Source organism: Simochromis diagramma, unplaced genomic scaffold (assembly GCF_900408965.1).
Source record: "Simochromis diagramma unplaced genomic scaffold, fSimDia1.1 OVJJ01000685.1, whole genome shotgun sequence".
NCBI lineage: Eukaryota > Metazoa > Chordata > Actinopteri > Cichliformes > Cichlidae > Simochromis > Simochromis diagramma.
Window position 1 is genome coordinate 18,062,079 of NW_024387477.1, and position 20,701 is coordinate 18,082,779.

At 38.4% G+C, this 20,701-nt stretch overlaps 1 protein-coding gene across 1 annotated transcript in view; it reads right to left on the reverse strand.

Annotated features, from left to right (window-relative positions):
* gfra4b (GDNF family receptor alpha 4b) overlaps positions 1-20,492 on the reverse strand; it is a 55,613-nt gene extending 35,121 nt beyond the window's left edge. The window contains exons 1-2 of the mRNA XM_040016239.1: positions 20,072-20,492; positions 19,905-19,991 (exon numbers count right to left, since the gene is read on the reverse strand). Coding sequence (XP_039872173.1) covers positions 19,905-19,947 — 43 coding nt within the window. The 5' untranslated portion in view covers positions 19,948-19,991; positions 20,072-20,492. The remainder of the gene's footprint in view (positions 1-19,904; positions 19,992-20,071) is intronic.
* Positions 20,493-20,701: the final 209 nt, after the last annotated feature.

A 20,701-nucleotide genomic window follows, 5' to 3' on the forward strand; every position in this document is an offset into this window, starting at 1 on the left:
TATTTTATCCTTCCCTTTCTCCTTCTCAAATAACAAAGACCCATTAAATAAGTTTAAAAACAATGTCACTGGAGCCAGGATTGCTAGCTTTTTGTTTAGTTATGTTGATACTTACACACCTCAAAAATACTCCTTAAGTCGGCCTTTTTGGGGAAGTTTTTCAGTTTTTTGACCAGTTCAAGTCTACTGCTGAATTAACCAAACCAGCATTTGTAACCTAAGCCAACGTTTTGAGAGACAATCTTTTCAGATACACAAAGATCAAAGCATTACTATGGTTAGTATCCATATTTGGCAGTTACCTTAGACTATGTGGCTAGAAAGAATGAAGGAGGATCAATCCAGAAGAAGAACACAAGGCAATGTGAGGAACCAAACACACAATTATTCTCCATAACTTGAAGCGTTTTGGTTTAAACCCCCAATTTATGCACCCCCTTGTCGTCATGTGCACACTGGCAGCTGGTATTGATGCATGTCTAAATTTCCTGTATTAGGGAAGACAGAATGTTTCAGCCAATACTCCAAGCTGCTCCCAATTCTTCAACCCCATGGACAACTCAAAAAATAACAAAGAGGCCTGAAAACAACAAAATAACTGTTGGGGGATACAAAAATGCTCTAGTCAGACAGCAATAAGTAAATAAAGATACCCAGTTACAACCACCCAAACACATCTCACTCCCCCCAAAAAAGAGAAAGAAAGAAAAATCTTCACTCTGGGTCTCCCAAACCTTATTTTGCAGGTATAAACGTTTAAGGCTTTTCTAGATTTTATCAGTGGAGGTGCCCTTACCTCCTATGGTTAGCTAATTCAGGATGTAACTAAGAAGTTAGAGCCACACAGTAACAATTTTCACAAAGTCAATAATTCAAAGAAAGCTGAACAAAAAAAAAAATAAAATGGTGCTAACCTATGAGCTACATCTGGATATACTAGAGATAACTACAATATAATGCAACCAAAGCAAATGAAATCTGTTGGTTGTCTGAATGACAGCCTTCTGAAGGCTTCCAGGAAGGTGAAGTAATTTCCTTTATTAGGACCTAAAAAGGAGGACCCAAAAAAAGCAGGCCCAACAACCAGTACTAACATAAGCCTAAGGCAATCACAGAATGCCAAGCTACTGCTGATGAGTGGACCACCACTGTTTGAGAAATGGGCTGTGCGATATCCTGAAATGAGAGGACAGGGCCGAGTAAGAGCATCTTCTCTGGAAGTCATAAGAAAATATTTATAGAATACTAGCTGGATGACTTCATGCTGTTATTAAGTGTTAACACTGTCAGGTCTGATGTTGTGGCAAGGCCATAACACCTGGCAGCTGTGGTTGTCACTCAAGAGTCATAACAGGATATGCGAGGGGCCATGAATTCCAGTACAATGATTGATGGGCACTTTTACTGATGAGACTCCTTAATAGCTCTGTGTCGTCTGTGTTCCTCAGACTCTCAGCATGCCTCCAGTCCTTGAGACCTGTCTGGCATTGTGTAGTGCAGCAGAAGCAGCCACACTGACAGGACGTCATACATGAATCTTAAGATAGGGCTGTTCAGCCGATCGCCTTCACCTGCCTTGTCATAAACGGGTGGAACATTTTCAGTGGCATGATGTGATTCAAGATGTATAGAAATCCTGCAGGTTTATTCTACTTTTTAATTACATGGGTCTTGACACACTCTACTGGTGATATAAAACAATAATCCAGTCTCTTTCAGCTGTGCATCATTTAAATGTGTATCGTTACAAAATGCCATTTTATCCCCATTTGATTTGCATCTCCTCAGTAACTGAGTAACCGGTATCTTCACAGATGCTCCAACCTCTTTGAGAAGTCTGCACTGGGAAATTATCATTCACCTAGAGTCAACATTATGATGACAAAAAGTGAAATGTGGGTCAGTGTGACCAGATGTTAAGCTACTAGAGTAGAGTCTGGAGCAAAGGACTCTGTCAATCATGCAGGACCCATAGGTGGAAACCATTCATCTGCAGTATCTCAGTTACATGAGTTTTTGAGTTCCTTTGTGATTCACTGTTTAAAGCTTCAAATGACAGGTCACAAAGGGATCAGACAAACCAAAAGGCCTTTAGTCAGCACAGACTTAAGCATAAAGATGCAACAAGGCTGGCAATGTCCACTGCTAAACAACAAACTTCTTCTTTAACTAGCGCATGTGTTAAAACAGAGCTGTTTACACAGCTAGACTATGGACAGAGTTGAATTGTAAAGGACGTGTGAAAGTCATTCCTCAAGTATCTAAAACCTGGCAGCTATTTGTCATCTTCAGAGCTGTCAATCATGCTTAACAACACTGTTAGTGATACTTGTGATTTACAGTCAGATGCTGAAGTCTTTCAAAATACTAGGAGTACAGTCAAGATAGGATGACAGCAAAGCCTCAGCATTTTCCTCTCCTCATTAGCATGTCACAGGAGTGATTCATAACATACCATGCAGCCTTGCATGGTTCTAAAAGCTTTGACTGCTAATCAAGACTGCTAGTTATTTAAACATTACTGTGCATTTTAATTGGGCGTGCTTTGGGATTTCAGTATCATTTCATGCTTTTGATTTGATCGACTCGGACTGTGTGTAATATGAAATTATATTTAAGTAAATTTCTCTTCAGATCCTCAACACTGTTTTGTGTTTTTTCTACAGATTTATCCTCTTATTTTTCCTGCAAACAGGAACACTGAGTGAGTGAAGCAGCTATCTCTTATTCTAACAAAAAACCCATTAGGCATTTCTGTCACAGTTTATAGAACAAAAGCACTTTGTATGAGATGATTACAATTTTCTTTTCCAGTCACTTCAATTTAACTTCCAGTGGCAATAAACCATAACAATGTCCTAATTAATTTCAGCTCTGAAATTCATAGTTAGTCAAACAGACTGTCGGGATTATAGCTTGCAGGGCCAAACATGACTGAGGCTGAAGTATAATTGAAAAAGTGGCTTCATTAACTGTGTTTGCTGTATTTCTGCAAAGGCAACAAAAACGAATCTAAGAAATGTTAAGAAACAGACTAACAGGCTGTGGAATATAGCAAGGCGTATACAGACCAAAAATATGGCATATTTCGGTGAAATACACTATAATCAAAATTCTACTCGGACTTCACCAAAAAGCTCCAGCATCTCAGCAAAAACTGTTTTAAAAAGACGACATTGAATACTACCTATTTACAAAGGTGTTGAAAAGTGCATTTGGTGGTAAGATTAACCAGCAAACTGCATCTAACACCAAGTGCAGCTGTCAAAAGTTTCATGGCAATCACATTGAAAATCAGGCTTACGCTGAATAGTGTCTTCTCTAAGAAGTGGATAGAGTGTAAGCTTTCATTTAAAAAAAAATCTCCATATAAGTGCTATACCACATCATCCTTGAATGACACATTTTGGAGCCGTGTTCATTTGACTTGCACTCCTTCTGTGTCATACCCCATTTAGACTGGCACCTGGCTCATCAGTTTATTTAGATACTTGTTTTAAAGCCTTTCAGATGTCCCTGGTCCTGAAAATAAGATACAACATTAAATAACATAGATTGAGTAGTCATCGTAGGAAATATCTGGTTCTCCTAACAAAGCCTTCTTACACACAATGTAACACAAAAAGCAGAATATGTCAACATATTCTGCTTTATGCAGGATTCATTGCTAGAAAACTGACAACATAAATAAAATCTCTCAGATTGTATTAATTCAGCATCGAGCTGCTTTACTTTCTTTTGCAAAATCTGCCCTGTACCACATGACTCTATGTGAGTCTGCTTTCACTTAATCACAGTCGCAGCTCATGAGTATTGGAGTTATTTTTTTATGCCAAACTGAATCAAAGCACTAAATCAGCTGGTGGCAGTAATCATACATGAAGGTTGCATTATTCATTAGACTCCCATGTTTCTATGAAGACAAAAAAAATTAGAAAATGTGGGAAAAATCTTTCCAGAATCAACCTCCCACCTGTCCGAGATTAAATAGAACTGAGACGCTGCTTTGTGGTTTCAGCGTATTTCAGTCTAATTTATAGTTTAGTCGTGAAGTCTATGGAACTATGTAACAGACGTCTCAGCCAACAGTGACAACCAGAGATTAAGTTATGACAGCTGTCTTTTCTGAATAGGTCGAGTGCGCGTTGAAAGGACCCACATCAGACATGCATTTCCAATATGAAAGGAGTTTCAGTGGAACACTGATGGAAGAGAAGACAAAAGAAACTGAATTAGCAGTTGGGAACAAAGAGAAATGAAGACTTCTCTGTGAATATAAAACTATTCACCAACATTAGGTTATATGGTTCAGTTATAGTGTGTGTGCTCCATTACCATTTGTATGATAATCACATAGATTGCTTTTCTGCCTTTCCTTTGTCCCTGAATACCAAGACTGTCAAGGCTAGCTCATAGTGAATGCAGTGTGTGCCACTTCCCAGCAGCTTGTTCAAGGTAGTGTTAATTTGTTCAAAAATGTATGTATAGTCACATTAAAGAGATTTTCCACCTTAATAAAAAAAAATATCCCCACTGATAGATAAATATTTGTAAAGACTGAAATGAAAATGGAAACAACGTGACCTGAAAATATTCACAGAAGAGATAAAGCACATCACGCCAGAAGTTTTGGAATTACTTTTTTTTCCCTTTCTTTTCTTTTTTTAACTTTATTCAAAATGTTCCTTGTAAATGTCAAGCTGACTTTAGTGTCATTTTCCAAAAGGTTGCTCTGTTATAATTTCAATATATGAAATGCCATAAAGTAACATGCCCAAATTAGTTTTAACAAGAGACTTCCACGTGTACTTACTTATGATTGTAATTAGTCAAAGAAGTTTAGTGTCTATGATTCTTGGGCTTAACAATATTTAGATGGGATATTAATCCTGAAACTACCTATTTTTTCACAAGGCAGCTTTGTGTCTTCAGGATTTTAAGAGAGCAACATAACCTTTTACATTATATTATGTTTTTTTTTAAGCCCAAATAGTTAGAAGAGATGGTGCTGAAGTGACATTGCACTGTAGACTGTAGACGCTTGTCCAGACCAAAATACTACATTTTTTTTTCTACAAGAGCCTGATATCTACTTACGAGGACATTATATATATCATTATATACCCACTTTAAATTTCTATTGAAATTTAAAACGAATGTTCTCATATGTGGATCTAATTTTTCTCAGAAACAAAAATCAGGTAAAATAAATAAATAAAAAAATCAGTTTTTACATTTATCAGGTCCCAATCAGCCCAAATAGCAAAGATAAATTAAAAATGCATGTCATGAAAGAGTTTGGGTCTTAGGAGGTTAAAGAATATAAAGCTGATATATTTAAAACTGCACTTTATAAAGAAACCTGCAAATGAAAATGCTCCAAATGTCAGTTACTGTATAAAGGGGCTTAAATATATGGTCTTATTGCTATTCTCAAAGTTAGCCATAAATTACTATAAAATACCCTTAAATGTAACTTTAAATAGCTGCAGTAATACCTGCTCAACCGCTCACTACAAAAACAACAAGGAAGAAAGATGACTGATTGTGTCACATCTCACGGCTCTCCTGCTGCAGCAGAGCAGCGGTTTTTACTCGTGACCACGATACACAGCTGTGGCTATGAGTGGGGTCGACACCTTGAATTAATTACAGTACAGATGCCTGTATGCACTTTGTAACTCACTCTGTATGTATCCTGTAACTTACTTTTTTACTGTCTCATCAAAAATATTACCAGCATTAAAAATGTCTTCTTTTCCGTTGCAATTCCTTGTGCATTCAGAGCTTACACTGCACAGAGAGCGTGCATCTGCCTCTGAACAATCTGACTCTAAGAGTGTGCATTTGCCCACCCTCCTCACGCCAAAATTGGCCTGCAATCCCACTGCACTTAATGATCCGAGCCCAAGTATGCTTCAGTTTGCTCCAGCATCTCGACTCTTCTCCTTGTTTTTGAGAAGCTCTCTTGGAGAGAACCATGAGGTTCATGACTTATTTGGGGCAGTTTCTGGAAAGGGTGAAATCCTCCCCTCTCGCACGCCTTTTAAATCTGGTAATTACTTAACAGCTGATGAAACACTGGAATTCCACGCTTGGAGATCATGCAACATGATTACTGTGCCCGAATCCACTTGAATGACGCTTAGCCTCGTCTCTTCAAGTGTCCCGGGCCACAACACACAGCAATCACTCCTGTCAAATGAAATCAGCTTCTGGGGTTTATCTGTAGCGCAGATAAAATAGTGTGAGAACACTGTACATCATTACATTACATATCAAGTTGATAGTAGCATCTCCTGCTTATTCACAGTGTAAACAGCAAAGACATACATTAATTTCCCCTTTGACAGCTTTGGATGGCACTAACACATGTTAGTGTTTCAAAGCCGTAGCACCTCCTGCTCACTGGGCCTCTCCACCTGCAAAATTCTGCATTTTAATGTGATGTTGTGCTTATCCCTTTCAGCCATGGGCTTTTTAATAATATGAATTCCTTGGTAATTCTTTGCCATCTTGCTAACTGAGCTGCACGCACCGGAGGATTGGATACCTTCCACTCGGATTAAAATTATAACGGTAAAGATCGGACTAAAGATCTGAGCGCTTTAAACAAGTCACCCCAAGGCTACCACGAACACCTAATGGAGAGAGGATGCCACAGCACTCTGCTTCTGCTGACCACACTAGGAAGACGAGCAGCATGCATAAAATCCACATACATAAAATATATTTTTATTTTATTATTATTTTATGTAAGGTGTCTGAGGCAGAGGCATGTTTTTAATGAGGCTACCGGTATGGGAAATTAAACTAAGATTGGTATTTGAAGCTTCAGTGTGCTGTGCTGTGCCAAAAAGAGGATTAATGATTCATTTATAGCGCTCACATTGACAGACAGTGCAAAAGTGCGTTTCGATTTTTTTTTTTTGATTAAATAAAAATATAATGAATACATGGAATTTATGGCTCAATTTTAAATGACAATTTGATTGTTTAAGTAAGTTTATATTAACTTCATACATGTCTATCAATCAATGATTATGTAACATTATGTTTGATCAAACTATTTTTGTTTATAAGCTGATAGACTTCAACTATTATGAAGCTATATTTATCATGACACTCTACTACATAACTTCAAAACGCAGCTTTCAAAGCGTGGTTCTTATGTGTTATCATCGCAGCAGCAGGGTTGGATCCCTCAGGAAGAGCGTGGCAGAGAGTCAGTGGACCTAATGTGGAGGGATTCTTCTCCGGGGGCATTCACGTGGGAATGTGGCTCTGCTTTCACAGTTATCACTCACAGAGAGCTGTCAAATGCTTAGTGGCATTCACTTGATCCAATTAATTAGGACCTAATAAGCCATAGAGAGGAAAGGGATTTGGATCTACAGGGTGGTGACAGAATCAAAGGCCTTCAAATGAGGCCACCATCCATCTCACCGTGGCTGTTAATGAGACATGAAGCCGTCTACATATAAACATGTAGAAAAGCAAACCAGTCTCACTAATAATGTAGAATAATTTCATGTTCAGATCAGACGTTTGTGCTAAAACTAATGTGGAGGAAACCAAACAGTCCTAACAGAATATTTAATAACTTATTTTCCTGAGAAATATTGAGCTTATGCTAACATGGTGATTTTCTATGCATGCAATTTACAATTTGTTGGCTGTGTCATACCCAGTGCCTGAAATAATTAATCAAGTAGTGGTAAACGGAGGCGGCATCCTCGGCTGCATGGAGCAGATGTTGTAAATCCAATGCAGCTCACGAGGACAGGTGCCCTCCAGCCGGTTCCTGTCTGCTGCTTTGGTAATGGTTTGTTTCCTTTCCGGGAACACTGGAGGAATTGAACAACGCTCAATCTAACCTCTATCATCTACTTATTATAAGGTTGTACAATAAAGCATGAGATGACTAATCACCTCAAGAGTATGCTCTGTGGGATAAAATGCATTGTGTCTGAGATATACATTGAGTTTGCTCAAGAGTCCCTATTTTGTCGGATAAATTCCAGTTAATCCAGTGGGGTTCTCGGAGGATAGTAACTGTGTCCTGCCGCCTGAGTATTACAAGGACACACACTGAAAAACCTTTTAAAGTAAATGCATCAAATTTTGGATGTTTTTGAAACTTCAGCTTCAAGGATTCTATATCTGAGATATTTTCAAGATGTTTAGCTCTTATGTCAGTCTTTGTCTAATCTTATTTAGAAATGTGACGCTATGGGTGGAACATTCAAAGCATCTGTTCACTTACTTGTGTGCTGGGTCACAGTGGGCTGGAGCAAGCGTATTTGCATTTATAGCCACGGGAAATGTAGTTTCCAGTTCACTTGTCCTGGGTGTTTTGGGGTTGTGGAAGGAAATAGAAAAAGCTCACACCAAAATGAGAACAAGAAACACTTTGTCCACTATTTGTCCTCCTGAGCTGGTGGTGTTGATAACTATAATGTCAGTGTGAATGTGTATTTTTGAAGGATGAATGTGCGATCATTACCAGCCTCAATAGATAGATGGGGTTTCTCCTGCATGCAGATGTTTCTAGCATCTCACCAAGTGTCAAAGGTAAATGTATACTGCTGTATTTTTCATCCAGTGGTGTTTCATGCACACAAGAACAGACGTCTTTATTTGTCAGATATATGAAAATTATTGGAAAACTGATACATGTCTGTTTTAATAAATTAAGACTTACTGCCCTTATCGTATGAGTGCACCTCCTCCTGGAAATTCAGGTAAATCTTAATAGTTAACACATATACATATTTATATCGCTAGGTAATTTAGTATTTTTTTGTGTGACCTTTAATATTGTCTTTGTTAGTATTGCATAGATGTTCATCTCCTGGAAAGCTCCAAGGTAGGATCAGTACTTTTACAACAACTGTAACTTGAGTCATATGGATCAGACTGAGGACAGGACCGGCTCCGCAGATTGCTGGTAGGTTCTGATTTTAATCGCTTTAGTGCCATTTTCTCTATTTCATGTTTCTCGGTCAAGACAATAATTCAATTCATACTGTGCAAACGAGAATTTCCAGTCATTTCTTTTTATTGTGGTTACAATAAGGGCACAAACTGATTTTGCTGATTTGATTAACTGAAGAGATCCTCCTAGGCATAAAAGATGCTGAATTAATTTCAGTGAAAAACAGTTTGGTGTCGTAACTCGGCTGCTGTATGGTCTAGTCTGGGAGTGCTGATAAGAAACAATTCCATTTGCTGGCTGAACTGTAGTGTAATTCACTTGCCTGCGCCTGTAAACAAACAATGAAACGGTAATTAAATACTATAAAGTCTGATGCAGCACTTATTTTAATTGAATAATAGCAGTCATATAAGCCTACAACACATATGCGCGGCTACAGATATCAAATAGTCCCTTTGCTGAGCTCGTTCATCCTGCCTGTCACAAAACCTGTTTTTTAGGCAACAATGATACAAGGAAGCTGCATCCATCATGTGCAAGCAATGTCGTCTGAGCTCCTTTTCTGGCTCAGAGTTTGGTTTCTAAACTTTTTGCCACATATTTTAAATCTTCTGGGCCAAAATAATAGGCCAGCAGTTGTGAAAAGAAGTTAATTTAGAGAAAGGGGAACATACATATCAAACCTAAGACACTTTCTCTTGGCCTTTTCATAGTATGCGGATTTAAGCAGTAATTACTATTACTGCTGGATACAGTCTTTTCAAAAAACATGACCAGTGTATGACAGAGTAGCTTTTACCACAGTAAAATTGGAAAGGGGATAAGGGAATGAATTTCAGCAGCTGTCATTTCTGTAGAGAGGAAAAACACTGGATAGATTACTACTGCCTACACTCTTTGTCGTTATTAATGCCAGGAAGTCAAAGAAGAAACAGAAAACTCACTATATTATTCAGAAATAAATTCCAAAGCAGACTCAAGGTTATTTAATCAAAATAAGAGAGATCAATGTTATTAAGAAAGCCACATAAGCTAATCTTATAATTTTTAAGAGGATTACACCACTCTGAATTTCATAAAAATGTATTTTTTTGATGACTCAGAGGTATTTAAGGCTAGCTTACAGACATTTAAATAAAACAAAACAACTACCGAAGACCAAAAAGTATGTCTTGGGTCTTTGTCCTGAGTATTCACCTCCATATATCTTCGTGAAACTTCACTCACCCCAAATAGATCTAGCAGTGGCCCAGAAATGCAAGAGGAAAGCAAAAAATGGAGCTTAAGCCCTCCATTTGAAACTGTGTCATAATGGGGCCATGCCTACTTGTCTGGAACAGTCCTTTTTCTCTCGATAACCGCTGACAGACTCTGAGTTAATGAGCCTCTGTTTGGCCCTTAGAGGCCACTGTATGTCTATAACCTCAGAGCCATCTTCTGAATTTGCTAACGGGTCTAATGCACCTTTTAGTCAGATCAGGTCTACGTATCGTTTTCACTTTGTGCCTCTAAACTTTGTAATCCTCAGCAGTTTTCAGCGTTCATATTAAGCAGATTGAAGAAATCCATTTTGCAGCTGTATCACTGTTACTCAATTTAAAAAGTAATATTTCGCCTGAGTGTTTTTAGTGCTTCTTAGCCTCTCTTTTGAAAAGAGGTGTAATAGAGTTTATCTTCTCTAAGGATCCAACCTCATTGATTTACCAGTGACCACTGAGGGCACTGATTGTCAACTTTTAACAGTTGTGAAAGAAGTATCCTAAATCCTGCCCTTCAGTAGTTGCAATATTACAGTTTATGTACATTCTGTAGAAATGACCTTTTACTGAAGCAAAAGTACAAATATTTTGCATTAAAATAATAATTTATAAAGTTTAAAGTATAAGTCAATAAAGAGTACATCATTTTAATGCTGCTGCTGGAGCTGATTCACTGAGGCAAAATCATACCATGATTTACAAGCTGATTTAATTCTGCTAAATATGACAGTCGGCAATTAAAGCTTTAAAAGGAGAACAAAGTAAAGAAAATAAAGCCTTCAAACTACGGTTGAATTTATTGTGTCTTTATCTCAGGAGTGCAGCGGTTTCATAACCCTCCAGTTTCTTCAGCAATAAAGTAATCCATTGACAGTTAACAGTATATCTGCTTCTGCACAGCAAGAACTAACTTTTGATAGTTAATTTGTCGAACTTTATTTTCAAACTGTTAACAAACATGGTGTAAAACAGCACTTATACTGCTGCCACGGCGTAACTCACACTGTCAATCATTCCCAGTCCTAGAGTTTGTGGTGCCACTTCTTTGAAACTGACCAATCACATTAGGGCCCTTCTTTCTTTGCTCCACCCTTCAAACTATCAAGAGTTTGCTTGCCAAGCAGATACTCTTACATGCATGATGGCTAGTTTGAGGGCTTGGCTCCGAGTTTGTGGGTTTTTTAAGTTACACATGAGGAATTTAACTGAACAAGTGGCAATAAATCCTTACACCCCTAAAATGGAATTATTTGCTTGTGATTACGTTTTAACTCACACCAGTTTTTCCACAAATATAATTCCACATAGTTACAGCAACCAGACCACCGAGGCTTCCACCTTTGGCTGCCACCTGATCCACACTGGAGTGGGCCCCTACAGCCGTTGCAGGTGTTGGTTCGGCAGGAGCGTTGGCTCATGTGGCTCATTTGGGCTGTTCGTGACCGCACCCCGTGGGCTAAGATCTGACCACAGATGCTCACCTATGAGCCCCTCCTCCCAGCAGTGATGCTGGGATATTGGTTTAGTAATCCCAATCTGAGTGAGGTAACATGGTCTGTTGTTTTTTGCCACAGAGCTCTTGTGAAGCACGTCAGTTCTTCACCCAGCGCCAGTTTTTCTTAAGAGATCCTACCAGGAACAAATTGCCTCCATCGACATAAATTCTGGTTTCAGAGCTGGAGAGAGCGAGGTCTATCCACAGACTCGGATAAACAACCAAAGATGGATGCGTGGATGGATGGATAGTCTTCTATAGCTGTTTTAAACAGTGTGTTATTTTACTAAATCCTCACTGGTTCTTCACAAATTGACTTCATACTAAAAGAAACTGCTTGCTCAACAATACATATATATATATATATATATCGGTAAAACAAAACAAAATGTAAGACTGATTTTCAAAAGCATTTATCCATGAGCTAGAATGTTCTCCCAACTTAAACCGCAGTGATTTTCCTGCCCAGACCTTTGTTAGTGGCTGCCGTTGCATGATCCTGGACTGATATAACAAAGTCAGTTATAAAGCAGCCGCTGCATCTCAGTTAGTAATTATGTATGGAGGGAAAGCCGGTCTTATTCTGGCACCTAGGAGCATAGCTCTCTGCTTTTGTACATTTTATTTGTACTTTAAAAACATTTTGCAACCAGATTTCTTTAAATATATAAAGAATTGTAAGTCTTGCGTAATGTGTGTGAAAACTGTTCCATGAGGTTTCCACGCAGAGCTCAGACTGACTCAGATGGTAGATTAACAGTTTAAAAATGAAAATAAACTCTGTATATGTAGTGTCCAGGCATCCATCTATCCTAACTGTTCAGACCTGATACTGATGCAGATGCACATCCTGATTTTCCCAACTTCATGCTGTTATGTGATCAACATTTGCATCAAACCCTGGGGCAACAGTTACCTCAACCAATCAGTTTGTAATCACAGAAAGCTGTGGTGCCAATGCTGACAGAAAAAAGAAAAACAAATAGCTAGCATTTGTGCTGTGTTGCTTGATTGTTAGTTACCTATACTGGGTATAGGCTAGGCTATAAAAATATTAACATCTATTTTACGTTTAGATTTTAGGTTTGTTTTTTAAACTTGAGTCAGTAAGACAGCAAAGCCATGAAGAGAGCACTGGTTAGTTTTGACTAGTAGCTCCCTGGCTAGTTCACCTAAACAAGCTAATGCTGCCTTATTTTTTTTAATAAGCAAACTGAACTGAAAACATTACATCCAGATGAACAAAATCAACTTTTGGGGCAAATGTCTACAGTTTTAATATCATTATAATCGTAAAGCTTCTTATTTCTTCTTCTTATTAGTTATTTTTATTTAATTTAATAACGGTACAGTACTCTCTGTATATAGTAACCACTGTCCATATGTAAGAAAAATTGTGTATGTTTCTGCTCTGTGTCCTGTTTGTTTGTATATGTGTCTTTTTGGCTGCTGTCACAACCAAATTTCCCCTTGTGGGACAATTAAAGGATTATTCTATTCTTATCCTTACATTCTTACTTTTACCATTCACTGGGTAACATGACACTCTGCATTTAGTATATGTACTTACAATTTACAGCATTGGTATTCATTTGTAAGTAACACAAAGAGAAAAACACACACACACACTTGTATGTATTTCTCCCTCTCTCGTTGTCTCTCTTCATACACATATAATGAAGCATATAAGTGACAGTTAAAGTGAAGATGAATTAGATCAACTGTAAGTGCAATAAAAGCCTCCCAATAAGTGTTAAATCTTACATAAGAAAAGAGTGACAAAGAACTGGCTGTGTGAACACTGGACTTTTCACTTGTCAGCTGAACCCACCACTGTGTGGGGTCTGTTTCATCAGGTTTTATCATTTAGAAAAAGTCCATTTCATATCACAACTGTAAAGAAGGAAAATCATGAATTTGAGAAGTTTTCTTTTACCTTTGACTTGTATTCGAGTACGCTTTAATTATGGCTGTTTTCATAGCTCTGTTGAACCGAGGGCCGTGGGGACAGGGTTTGAGCCGATTCTAGCACTGGGTGAGGTGAAGGATACAACCATGACAGGCTGTCAGTCTGTCGCAGGGCTCACAAAAACAAGAGACAGTTATTCATGCTCACATTCACCTCTACAGCTAATTTATAAACCAGTTCACCTGGATGAATATTCTTTTATTCTCTTTTGGAAAAATACATTTTGTCTGAGATTTATTTCATAGAATGCGGAAAAACGAACGTGGCACCACTGAATTTACCCAGAGGTATATAAAAGGCTTTCATCACATTATGGAGAGAACTCTTAAAGATTTTTACAGCATCGTTAAAAGCTTTTTACATTTCAGGATATTTACTCATTCACTAAATTTACTACACCTACAAAATTCAGATTTATTTATGTATTTGCAAATCCCAACATAATTAATTCCAGTGCTCGTTCTCCTTTCTCCTGTGCACTGGTTTCCAGCATCACAAAAGGATAAATATCTAATACTAGCAATCCTTTGTGATCACCAGCAAGTAGCTTAATGTTGTTTGTCTGTTGTTTAGTTGCTGGCTGGAAACCCAAATGCAATATCATTGTGTTACGTGTAAAATCATGCTACTTCAGGCATATTTGGCGTCTCATGTTCTTACATTTTTAGCTTTTTATAAGTTTACATAACACATGAAGAGTTAAAGCTGGGTGTTAGAGTGTTGTTTATGTGTAATTTAAATGCACTGTTAGACTATTTAATGATGCTTTGCTGAAATGCTCTGCAGAACTGCAGGAAGAGACTGTAGAGCTGTCTGAGTTATCTGTGTGTTCATCACAAACAAAGTAAGAAAAACTTTTCATATACAAAAGTGATTTGTTTCTGACCTGGTGTTAATATAAAAATTCTGCTTGCAGCAGCTTGAAACACCTAATAAGATCTCAGTACACTAGGGAAAAACATAACCAAATGAGACATGACTGATTCGTGAAAACAGGAAAATGAGACCGCTAATGTTAGACAGGCATTGTATACTGTGTCTCCAAATTACCTGTTGTTGGTCATTTTCCTCTAATAGAATGTCTTCAATCACATAAATCTTAAAGTGTAAACACATTCGGTAATGAGGTACCAGTGATATAACTCGGGGCACCCGACTATAATAATGGATTAGGGCTTTAAACTCAGACTCATTTATTTTTCACCCACATACATCACTCCTAATCAATGGCATGTCTTTCGCAATAACCCTCCCCCAGCTTGTCTCAGACTTTTAGACAGTCCAACGGTGAGTGGCTCTTTTACTCTCAAACTTTATGTACTGTTTAAAGTTATCATAGTTAAATATTATAGGAAGATGATGAGAAATTAAATAATGTCCCCGTTAAAGGTCGGAGCCATCAGACTGAGTGACATCAGATGAATGGCAATGTGCCAGTTTAACAGCAGATTCTGAAACCTCAATAATTAAATACAAAGGCATTTAAAGGGCTCCTAGAATAGCAGGAGAAGAGAAGCAGCCCACAGGAAAAGTGTAACAGCCTTTCTGTCTCTGAAGCTTTTAGCTTCCTGCTCAAATGTACTGTATTGATAGATGAAAACTCGCATCTTTTATAATTTTATATTCTGCAGACTGATGTTCACTAGATGCAACACTAACACTCTTGATGTCTAATAATATAGAGCTCAGCAAAGGTGTATTTAGGACAGATGCATTAAGTTATTAATGCAACTTTCACTTGTGCCGAATTCCATAATTTTATTCTCCTTTATGTCCTCAGCTGCTGCTCTATATTAAAAAGTGCTTTGTGTACAAAATGGTACTTTATGTCCTTTTTCTACTGGATAACCAAATGATTATCGCTTCGGTACACCTCACTACTCCAACAAAGAACACTGACAAGTGCTTAACATTAACATTTAAAAATAAACGGTAACAGTGAAATTATAACTGTCTTGTGGCTTTGGTTAAACAGTCAGGCAGTGAAGAAAATGAAATAAAAGAGGACATAATTTTAAAGCTAACAGCTGCCACTAAGTTTCCTAAATGGTCTTTGAAACTGCAGGCAGTACAGTCAGCACTGTTGCCTCACTGCAAGAGTGTCCTGGACTTGAATCTGCCAGCTGGGAGGGAGAAGCTTGCGTGGGTTCTCCCAGGGTACTCTGGCTTCCTCCCATAGCCCAAAGACATGCACACTAGGTTAATTGGGAATAGTAAACTGACTGAGTGTGAATGGCTCTCTTGTGTGACAAACCGGTACCTGTGACCTGGCTTTCACCCTATAACAGCTGGGATCCAGCCCCACTGTGACACTGACATGAAAGAAAAGTGGAAGAATATGTATGGATGGATGGATGGACGCTCAAAACTCACAGGGAAAAACTGAATATTGTTTTTATGGCATAGATACAATATACAAAACATAACATTAAGTACAATACCGCCAACTAAAACTAAACCAGTATAGATGTATAGTCAGCTTGAAATTCGTAGTGCAGTTTACAGTGTTGCTGTATTATATTACGATGGCAAGTCATTTTTTCGTACTAGTTTATTTTTATGTAAACTAACTACTATTTTTACGTGTCATTGATGTTAGGAAAAGCGCTATATAAATCCAATCCATTATTATTATTTTTATTGTTATGAGCTGGAAATGTGGAAAAGTCTGTATACTCATTTTTGTTGATTCCCTCTAAATAGAGTTTAGAATGGATACTTGGCTTTATAATGTGTGTGTGTTTAGCTTACTACCATCTGAATAGTTGATTTTCCCTTGCCTGCCCATTTTATTTCACTTCATTTGAATCACTGAACAAATCAGAGGTGTGGGTGGTGATGAGCTCTGGAACCAGGCTACATTTTCCCTACAATCAGTACTAAATTACACAGTGAAACAGACTCTGTGTTCCAAGAAATACAGAAAGTGAAATTGTTCCTCTCTTGGATGTTATTTGGATACCAAGGGGCCACTAAGAGAAGTGCTATGAAAATTTCAGGCTCTCTGACATAAACTATTCTTGTCTCAATCAAAGACGTCCATATAAATGTCTGTGGAAGCTAAGCTGTTAATGAGCTAATTCTTTATAGAGTGATAAAACAATTGCTAAACATAACATAAAATTTGTTGAATTTCTAGCTGCAGTGAAACAACGTCCCTTTAAATTGCATAAGGTGTTATATAATCTGTGTTTTAGCCAGAATGGGAATGGAGACAGGGTTTTTTGCCCTTACATGACATTGTGTCATTGATGTTAGGGTTCACATGCATCTTGTGTCCTACATGGGATTTCTTTGTTAAAGTGGCATTAAGAAGAAGCATGGGCTTTCATCACGTAGGATAGAAGAAAGCTTGTGATGGGCTGTCTCTTCGCCATGGGGACTACCTGCTTCAAATGAGATTCATGACAAATCCCCCTACGAGAGGCCGGCCAGTATGCTAGGTAATAGCATGCGTGGCAGTACTTATCTATCTCCATTAAAGACACAGGTCATATCCCACAATGTCAAAACCATTAAATCAGAGAATATAGCATGATGGTAGGCTTAAACCGGGTGCTGAAGCAGCTGTGATTGAAGAAGGTGCTTTTAAATGATAGATTCTGTGCACTTTCTTCTTAAGATGAACTAAAACGCTGTAACAGGCTTTAATCAGGAAAAATGTTAGAAGAGAAATACATTTGCATTCTTGTCACCTGATATTGAGTTTTCACTGCAACTATTACTAGTCTGAGTGCCACTAGAGATCACTTCTGATGCTTTCACTCAGTTAGACCTACTAATATTAAATGCAATCACCTTGTCCTGCAATTGGGAGTTGCACCTTGATATGAAATCACTGTGATGTAACTGTGGCATACAATTTTCCATTTCAAGTTTATACTAAAAGAAAAGCTTATCTAACCTTTAAAAAGACTTGCACAGCACAATTGTGCTTAATTCTATATAATTTTGAGCTTCGGTGTGGACCCGTCAGTGAACACCAGCGCACATTTATCACGCACGATAAAATCAAAGCTCGGACAGTCAACTACTAGCCTCAGATTCATTTTAGCTTTCCATAACAGCGCAGGCAAGACTGATTCACTCTGAACTCCATAAGTCCTCTGAATGCATAAACTGACCCTCTCCGAGATTAATGTCTTCCTCAGTACCTGCAGGTCTGGACCGAACATCATCACTGTTTGTGTCTCGTCACAGACCAACCAACCAGATTTCGCCAGGTGCAGCTAATTAATGAAAAAGCACCAATGGAACTATTTGAAGTCATTTCCAGAGCTCTTTTAATCAAGCCAACAAGCATTATAAAGCTGCAACTAATTTGTTATTATTATTATCGTTGAAAAATATGTCACTTATTTGTACTAGAAATCAAACAGCTTGTCAGATTTGTTTTGCCAAGTGTTTGAAAGGAAAAGGGGGAAAAAACAAAGGAGAAAAACGCTTAGATTGTGATAACCTGAAAGCATGCATGCTCCCGGGAAAATAGACTTAAGAGTTTAAAGCTGTCAACTAACTCTATCCAATTAATTGACTCATTAGTTCAGCCCCTAAGGAAACACGTCTGGTTCTTATCAAGGGAACAATAAAAGTGAAATGACACACACACACACACACACAGGGCGCACTCCAGTACATATGCCTCAAAGTGCCCTACTACATCCTAATATGGTGTAAATCTGTGTGGTTCTTTGCTGGAACGAAAGTCTTTCACCGTTCTAACTTGATTTCACAGCAAAGTGAGGCAACAAACCCAGAGGAATAATCTGACAGTGCCAACCTCTAATGGCCCAATTCCCAGCTGAGAACTACGTCTCCTGGTGTTCGGTTTGAGAGCACTTTCTTGCAAAATTGTGGTCATTTTGAGATCACTCTGTGTTGACTTGCAGGTATCTGGAATAGTTAGGAGAGCTTGGTAATGTGTGATTTTATTTTTCTGCCCACAAGGCTGACTAAATGAGTTGAGTCATCCAACCAGGCTGTATTTTCTGACCTTTTACAGTTGGATCTTGGCTGATTAATTTAAGCAGATGGCTAAGCAGACTTAGACAGACTTTCTTTTGAATAAAGACATGCTTTTTTATGAAAAATATTCAAATCTTAACATGAATATGCAGGTTTGTGAAATGAAATATAAATTGGGAGTTGCTACAAGGCATATGGTCATATCTCTGTCTTTTTCCAGTTATCCATTACCAGCCAGATCATGCCAAAATAAAGTGCTTTCATCACAGGTCAATATGGAGAGAAAAGCTGAGCAAACTGTTTTCCCATTCAGCATTTCTTACTGGCATCTTCTTTCATTTCTCTAATGAAGACCTCCAATGCAGATATTAATAATGAATAAAGGAGTTGGATACAGTGCTTTTTACTGTCTTTGTTAAGCAGGAAACCTGGTGCCAATTAAAATGGGCATGATGCTGCCTTGTGTTGCAGCCATCAGTGGGTATAATCATAATAGTTAACACTGTGGCAGCAGGACTGAGATTGACACATTTGTGTATAATGACAAAGAGACACTGAGACCCAACAACAAGCTGCTCTTCTCTTTGAAGACAGTGGACGGTTACCACAAAAAAAAAAAATCAATATTCCAGCTCCATTCAATTACACAGAGAGCAGGTACCTCAGTGACACTCACAGCAATGACTGATGTACTGCTGCTGATGGTCACTTTTAGAGGCTTTACTTGAAAAGAAAAAGAAGAAATTCTGCTATTTAAAGTTTGAAAATGTATATTTAAGGATATTTGGACTGATAGAGCCATTTAACGTTTTTCAGTATATGAACACATGTCACGTGGATATGTATCATGGTGTATTTCGTATAAATGCAAAAGTTAAGGCAAAGATATTATACACATCGATACCTGTAGTGGGAAAATGCACCTACACCAAAAGCATCCACGCACGGACGCTCACAAATAAGCACGTGCACGTAGGCATATCCGTTTTGCATAGCGGACCACACAGACTGAGGAATAGCGCTAATTTATCATTCTCGTTCTTGAGTTGTTGTTGATTAATTAAATGCCATTTTACGGGAAGATTTGAAATACAGTTGTGATCATACAGTCGTGCTAAAGGCTGAAGGAGGGGGCGACCGATGAACTCCTTCCAACTTCATTTCATCAGCTTTTTGCAATCAAAACCCGAACCGTGATTGTTTTACTTTGTTTCCCGGGCGAGGACAGGTGACATTGGTTAATTGGTGCTCTAATAGAAAAGACAAGTTTTTACTCACCCAAAGTTATAAGATGAAAGAGATAAACTCCCCACAGATCCATCTCCGTTTGAAATTTGAATTTCTGGTTATGCGTCGGAGCTACACCTACAGCAGGATAATTACACGGTAAGAATGAAGTGCCCCTTTATGCATTTGGAGATCATTATTTGCGCAAAGAGAATAACCTCTTGAAAAATCCTCAAATCGTCTTTTTCTAGTTGTCCCTGTCTTTTTTGTCTTACAATCCCATCAGTTACTTCCAAGTCGCTGTTAGAGTCGCGCTTTTGCGCAAAGGCAGAGCCATGCGTAATATTGTGAGGGGAAGTTGTCCCGTGCGTTGTACGGTCCGGTATTGTCAGAGAGCCTTCTGTTGCACGTCGAGGTGGTCACACAGGTCCTTGAGTCCGCTGCTGGAGAGATGCAGAGTGCTGGGGAGAACCACTGCCAAAGACGGGGGGTGGGGAGGAGGGGGGACTGTTTGTGTAGGAAGGGACATTTTAAACCGCATGCTTACGTGGTCAGTGCTTAGCGGTGAAAATGAGACGTTAATTCACAGAAACACTATAATGTTATGACTCAGAGGACCTACAGTGTGGCGAAAGTAGTTAACTGTGTCTTCACTTACTCTGTGATACTATTGAGCATCTCATGTTTTCCTTACAGTTTCTGATTTTCTAACCCAAAAAATGCAGAATATTTCAAGCAGTTGACTCTATACTTTTAACGCTACCTGAGTTCCATGAAACATTAAGAGATAAAGAGCTCCCTTTTATAATTCCTACTGTTCACTTCCCTGTCCTGTCTCATCACCTCAA